Source organism: Homarus americanus, unplaced genomic scaffold (genome assembly GCF_018991925.1).
Source record: "Homarus americanus isolate GMGI-L3 unplaced genomic scaffold, GMGI_Hamer_2.0 scaffold23578, whole genome shotgun sequence".
In the NCBI taxonomy this organism is placed as follows: domain Eukaryota; kingdom Metazoa; phylum Arthropoda; class Malacostraca; order Decapoda; family Nephropidae; genus Homarus; species Homarus americanus.
In genome coordinates, this window is record NW_024733231.1 from 2,262,024 (window position 1) to 2,269,601 (window position 7,578).

Consider the following 7,578-nt stretch of genomic DNA (forward strand, 5'->3'; position numbering starts at 1 on the left):
GCGCTGCCAAGGTATTGTTGTGGAGCGAGTAGAGGAACGTGTCATTGCATGTGGTCTTGTAACAACAAACCTGGAGTGAGAATGTTTTGTCATAAATAAAAAAAAAGTAAAAAAAGCCCCGTAAGTCATGCGTGTCGAGACTCGAAGATAATAATCCACGTGCACTTCTTCGACAGGGTCAGTAGAGCCTCCTACACGCCCAACTGCCAGTCACGAGGCTCCTACATCCCCTCCCGCTTTGTGAGTTCCACCAATCATGGTCGCTGTTTCATCGTTGCTCCGCCCTCTTCGAACCTGAGCCAGTAGCACTGCGTCTCGGCAGCCAATAGTCGGCCCCTTGTGCCCCCGGCAAGACTCTCGCCTATAAAACCAGGCCGATCTCGCTCAGCGATCAGACCCACTACCTCAGCAGTATGGAGCGTACATCAGTGTTAGCGGCACGGCCCGACCCGTCTACCCTCGGTGCCAAGTTTACGCCTGGAACTCTGGGATCAGCGTTTACTCCATTATCTCGAGTGCCACCCGCCTTCCCGCTGTTCCAGTCATTACCATTTTTGCATCAAGTGCCACCTACCAGTGCTAAACAACACGCTCCCCTTGGTCTTGAATCAAGACTGATGGGGATGCTGCAAAATTACGGATCTATGCCTCTGGGTCAGCTGCCGTGGGCGGCTCTGGGTGCTGGCGACCTGGCCCTCAACCGTCTCCTGTTGACTCCTGGAGGCCGCCTCAGCCGACCCAAGAAGCGCTACATCTGCAAGTATTGTCAACGGGAGTTTACCAAGAGCTACAACCTGCTGATCCACGAGAGAACACACACGGACGAGCGGCCCTTCCCCTGCGACATCTGCGGCAAGGCCTTCAGGAGACAAGACCACCTCCGCGACCACAAGTACATCCACAGCAAGGAGAAGCCCTTCAAGTGTGAGGTGTGTGGCAAGGGGTTCTGTCAGGCGCGCACCCTGGCCGTCCACAAGGCCCAGCACGCCCACGACTCCACCCCGCCCACGCCCATCCTCACACCCACTTCACCACGTATATCTCCCGCCCTACCTACCTGTGACTCCCATGATACTGACGAAGTGGTTGACGTGCTTCACTGTGACGATGACGACGTGGTAGAAGACGACGTGATGCAAACAGTGACAGAGGAGGACGAGGAGCTGCCTGTGGTAGTGCCACCTCCCAAGAGACTCGGCTTCTCCATCGCCGACATCATGAGAAGATAGAGGTAGTGCACCCTTTCTCCCCCCTACCCAGTGCCATGTCCCCCACCAAGCTTTAATTATTATGTACAACTGCTGCATATTGTGGCTCTTATTATGTTGAATATTATGTGTATTAAATTTGTATGATTTATGTTTATTAAAAAATCTTGAATGTTTACGTATTGTATTGTTAACCCCAAGTAACTGATGAATGTTAACAGTGAAAATAACCCAATGCTTCAATGTATACAAATGATATTTTTATCTTTGTTAATAGAGGAGACTTGAGTTGATGGTGAATAACTGGTGAAAAAGGTGAGAAAAAACATGATAAAGGAGAATGAAGACAGATTACCACACAAGAAACTTAATTATAACTAATAACACCTCGGAAGATTATTAATATATCCAATGAAGGTTCAACAAAACGCCTCAAAAGATGTTCTATTGATTGAAAATGTTGGTCAGACTTTTCCTGTGCATAAAGTTAAGTGTTATTGAAAGAGAAGAAATATTCCTGACCATAATGTTGTCAGCAGCCATGCTCACACAGCTAACACACACTGCTGGTTGGTAGATATAACAGTAATGATAACATAATGCAATGAAAAATAGTTGTAGCAATAATGATACGATCATTGAGCTAACAGTTATAATGACTATATTAATGCTAGTAATGATGACAATAAATCTTAACAATGATGATGATAATAATACCAGTAATTATAATATAACAATGGAAGTTCAGATCACTAACAATTGCTTATGGTGATAATTATGGACGACGTCACGTGTTGTTGTGTGACAAAAACATCACCACCTAACCTCACTTCTCATTACCAGGTCTTGCATATAATTGAAGCATGTCATATTAATAATGACCCTAATTTAATTATTTTCCCATTTAATATTAATGAAAGACATACAGGGTATCTAAAACAAATATATATACACACTGCTTCACATATTTTCATGGAGTTCTTTTGTATAACTTCAAGATTGTCCTCAAACGTCATGGGAGATGTCGCTCAATGTTGACTGTATTCAGGTGATCTCCACGAAAGTCTGTATTGCAATGTGTATCATCCACAAGGAGTTAATAATTTGTTAGCTGGTTAAGTACATCTAAATACTGTAGAGAGGTTGGGAACATACTTTATAATGTGGCCATAGAATACATTTGCTAGACCTTCAACTCGGACAACAACACACATAACTTTCACTCGCTTCATCACATAACACCCAGTGAGTGATCAGAGAACCAGGGCACACTAACTCTTAACTCTCCTTCTGCCTGATTATCCATGAGCACCGAATCTTGGTGTATATTGACTCACCTGACACTCCTCCCTACCTCCTGACACACTTCCTTACCTCCTGACATCCCTTGACATTCCTCCTTACCTCCTGATATCCCTTGACACACCTCCCTACCTCCTGACATCATTTGACACACCTCCCTACCTCCCGACATCACTTGACACACTTACCTACCTCCTGACATCATTTGACACACCTCTCTACCTCCTGACATCACTTGACACACCTCTCTACCTCCTGACATCACTTGACACACTTACCTACCTCCTGACATCATTTGACACACCTCCCTACCTCCTGACATCCCTTGACACACCACCTTACCTCCTCACATCCCTTGACACACCTCCTTGGCACACATCCTATCATCCCTTGGCACGCCTCCTGACATCATGACATCACTTGTCACTCCTCCTTACCTCCTGACATCACTTGACACACCTCCTTACCTCCTAACATCACTTGACACACCTCCTTACCTCCTGACATCACTTGACACACCTCCTTACCTCCTGACATCACTTGACCCACCTCCTTACTAACATCACTTGTCACTCCTCCTTACCTCCTGACATCACTTGACACACCTCCTTACCTCCTGACATCACTTGACCCACCTCCTTACCTCCTAACATCACTTGACACTCCTCCTTACCTCCCATCACACTCCTCCTTACCTCCTGACATCACTTGACACACCTCCTTACCTCCTGACATCACTTGACACACCTCCTACATCACTTGACCCACCTCCACCTCCCATCACTTGACACACCTACCTCCTAACATCACTTGACACACCTCCCACCTCCTTCCTCCTGACATCCACATCACTTGTCACTCCTCCTTACCTCCTGACATCACTTGACACACCTCCTTACCTCCTAACATCACCTGACACACCTCCTTACCTCCTGACATCACTTGACACACCTCCTTACCTCCTGACATCACTTGACCCACCTCCTTACCTCCTAACATCACTTGTCACTCCTCCTTACCTCCTGACATCACTTGACACACCTCCTTACCTCCTGACATCACTTGACCCACCTCCTTACCTCCTAACATCACTTGTCACTCCTCCTTACCTCCTAACATCACTTGTCACTCCTCCTTACCTCCTGACATCACTTGACACACCTCCTTACCTCCTGACATCACTTGACACACCTCCTTACCTCCTGACACCCATTGAACCAGTCCCTCACTAGTGCCATTACATACTGTTTCCATCTACTCATTAAGAAGCAAAAGTCTTGTGAAATTGAGAAAAATAGTTAAAATTTAAACTAAAAAAAACCAGTTCTTCGGTCATGACAGAATCCGGTGTTGGTGAATCATGGGGCAAAGAACCTGTCGATACCATCAGTTGACCTTTTTGCTTTGACTGTCAGAACTCCTTATCGAATCAGCTGTCAGAAAAAATGCCAGTTTTCACAGCGTCATATACTAATGGAAGTCTTATATCTTGTTCTTGTTAGACTTTGTTGAATAATAGAGAGGATAAATACTCAGGTTGTTTATGACCCGGCATTAACCTGGGAAAATTCTCTCCACTGAGGCATATTTATTTATAATATTGCGTCTGGAAATCGAGGAAGAATACTGACAACCACTTGAGACCCAATGAAGATTTTTAGCTTATTATCTCAGACTCAAATGTTTATTAATCAGGATCTCGTTTTTATTGATGTAAGGCGGATAACGCTAAAATTAATGAGAAACTTTGTAAAGGGTTATATAAGGGAGTTAAGAGTTACGTGTGAACAGGGATCGCTACCGCCGCGCCACAAGGACAACAAAAGCAATCCTACGCTTTTTTTTTATTCCACACAAAGCCTGTTCATTCGTCTTTGTTAAGCAACGTTTGTATATGGAAGTCTGCGTGCTATATGGACTGATGAGATATACTGTACAGTGTTTCCTAGCTGGACTCGGTAATATACTACTCCGACCACATAGTTGGCATGGGCAATCCCCAATGGAGGTTCAAGTTGCTTAACAAAAGACGAGTGAACAGGCTTTGTGTGGAATAAAAAAAGCCTAGGATTGCTTTTTATTGTCCTTGTGGCGCGGTGGTAGCAATCCCTGTTCACACGCAGAGGTCCAGGGTTCGATTCTCGGCTAGTGAGGTATTGTTTATATATGGATGTCCGCGTGCTATATATATAACTTATTTTTTGTAGGTAAACACAAAGTACAAATTATCTTTTCGCACACACAAGTATACGTTCGAGAACCAGTATCGTGTCAACTGTAAACCTCGACTATAACCCCTTGAAAAAATACTGTACTATATTATTCATAAATTATGTCACAAGAAAGACAACAATGCACCACAGCACTATGCTGCATTCCATGTCCCGAAGAGATCTGATATTATCACTCTCAGACGATTTTATCCAGCATAGAGAGGACCCGTACAAAATTGCTTCAGTATTTTTCAATCCAGGTGTTTACTTACTGTACAGTACTCTACTCACTGTATGTTTAAGTTTAAGGTACCGACTGTTTATCTTATAACTCAGAGTGATGATTGAGTGAACCATAGTGTCTTCACCATAATCACAACAGTTCATCACCCTGAAATACGTTCCTCCTGCATCCATTTTCTCATTTTAAAACGAGCAATAAGTTAATCCGAAACTCTCGTCATTCATATCCATAAGACGGCCATGACTTTTGAGCACTCCCGTGGGTGACGTGTCCGAGCCAGGTGTTATTCAAATATAACAGTTGCCAACACTTAGGACAGTTTGTTTTATAATGACTCCGTAGTGACAACATCTGGATCTACCGCGGCGGGAGACACGAGTAGACAGAGAGCTTTGATTTATATGTTTATATCGTCGTTTTCTTTCCTGTTACTTGAATGTTTATAATTCTTACGTTTCATCAGCATGACCACAGAATCTGAGACAAATAGCCCTGTAATTAATGCGAGTGTTGGTAATGTTTTTAGTTTCGTGTCTTCCATTACGAGATAATCATGTTGGGTCTCTGTATTGATATTGATACTAAAACAGTTTATTTAGCCAGAAGAACACAGATACAGAGTGGATAATAATAACAATATTAACATGGCTGAGCCAGTTGAGAACATGAGCTGTCTTGCAGGCACCAGATATATACTGTACGTTTATCTCAAGGAAGTATTCTGTAACATTAAGTGTCATCTGGAATAGTACACATAGCATGGTGGTGATAAGAACATTTCAGAATGTTACCACGGTTATAAACATCGATATTTATTTTTATATATTTTTATTTTTTTAAATTTATATTATAAGTATATACATACTTTACAGTGGAGTTGATATACATAAATATGATAAGGGAGGGAAGCAGTACAACATGGGTTGTATTAAGATGGAACAAGAGGACAGAGCTGTCAGGATTATGTTTAGTTGGCAAATATATTTATTGCAATGGTAATTTCTATCTATCTACATGATAAGTTTTGATAACACGGTGTTTGGTGGTACAATAAAGGCAGGTATATAAGATAGGTATTATAAAAAAAACATTAACTCTTAGACAACAGATATTTTTTAAGAGATGATTTAAAGGAAGGAAGCGTAGACTTTGCTCGGATGGGTGGAGGTAAGTTGTTCCACACCTTCACACCATGATATTTTATGGAGGTCTGGGACTGAGAGGAACGCATGAGGGGTGGTCTTAGTAGCTCTGGGTGTCTTTAAGTTGTATCTCTGATTATTCCGGAGTTGTAAACAAATAGGGCACAGCAGTAGGTGTTAAAATCCTCGAATTTTAACGTTTTCAATATAGCAAATTGTTCGATAGTGAGATCAGTTTTTTCAAGGAGGTACTACCGCCTGGGAAGATATTGAAAGCATAATGTATTGTCTAGTGGTAGACCTTACTGCCATATGGCATCACGAAAATTGTGACCAAGTTCCAGGTTACTGATCTGACTTTCTGCCTCATTTACACACAATTGCAGGGTCTCAATTGTTTCTGTTACTATTGACAACACAACATACATATATTTATGGTCCATTATTATTATTATTAGTAGTAGTAGTAGTATTGTTATTATTATTATTATTATTATCCCTTCTTATATTTGTATTTAATGTTTTTATATTTAGTTATTATTATTTGGTATTGTGTTATTAATATTATTATTATAATTATTATTATTATTAGTAGTAGTTGCAGTATTATTATTATTATTATTATTATTATTAATATTAATATTATAATTATTGTTATTATTATTTTTATATTTTTATTTAATATTCTTATATTTATTATTAATTATTATTATTATTATTATTATAATTATTATTATTATTTTTATTATTATTTCGCCTCCAGGCCGAGGTGGGTCATTGATCTTTGCCCTGGTGGGCTAATCCCATATATATATATATATATATATATATATATATATATATATATATATATATATATATATATATATATATATATATATATATATCTTGATAAAATCACAAGGGAAACGGGAAACAACGGAGCACCTTAGCTTTCGTCTTTATTCAAGACATCTTCAGAGGCAACTGAAGTTGCCTCTGAAGATGTCTTGAATAAAGATCACTATCCTCTAACTACCGCCCAATCAGTCTAACATCAATAGTAGGCAAATTACAGGAAGCAATCATTTCAAACTCTATTCGAAATCACCTGGAGAAGCACCGATTGATCAATGATTCCCAGCATGGCTTCACAAGCGGACGTTCTTTTCTAACTAATCTATTAACATTCTTTTCATCAGTTTTCGAATCGGTGGACGAGGGGCACAATTATGATGTGGTATATCTCGACTTTAGCAAAGCCTTCGACAGAGTCCTCCACGAAAGACTAATTAGAAAGGTAGAAGCTCATGGCATCAAAGGTAACATCCTTAAATGGATTAGGGCGTGGTTACAGGACAGGAAACAGCGAGTGAGCATTAACGGCACTAAGTCCCATTGGAGCAACGTCACATGTAGAGTTCCCCAAGGCTCAGTACTTGGACCATTATTATTTATTAAATACATAAACGACATAGATATCGGCATAG

General features: G+C 40.8%; 1 protein-coding gene across 1 annotated transcript; it reads left to right on the top strand.

Annotated features, from left to right (window-relative positions):
- Nucleotides 1-399: 399 nt before the first annotated feature.
- On the top strand, nucleotides 400-1,384 carry LOC121869416 (protein odd-skipped-like). The gene has a single exon (XM_042370758.1). It carries the CDS (start codon nucleotides 414-416, stop codon nucleotides 1,227-1,229), a length of 816 nt encoding a protein of 271 aa, XP_042226692.1. The 5' UTR covers nucleotides 400-413; the 3' UTR covers nucleotides 1,230-1,384.
- The last annotated feature ends 6,194 nt before the right edge of the window (nucleotides 1,385-7,578 follow it).

Coding starts and splice junctions, on each gene's coding strand:
- LOC121869416 (XM_042370758.1), top strand. CDS start 414: ATGGAGCGTACATCAGTGTTAGCGGCACGGCCCGACCCGTCTACCCTC.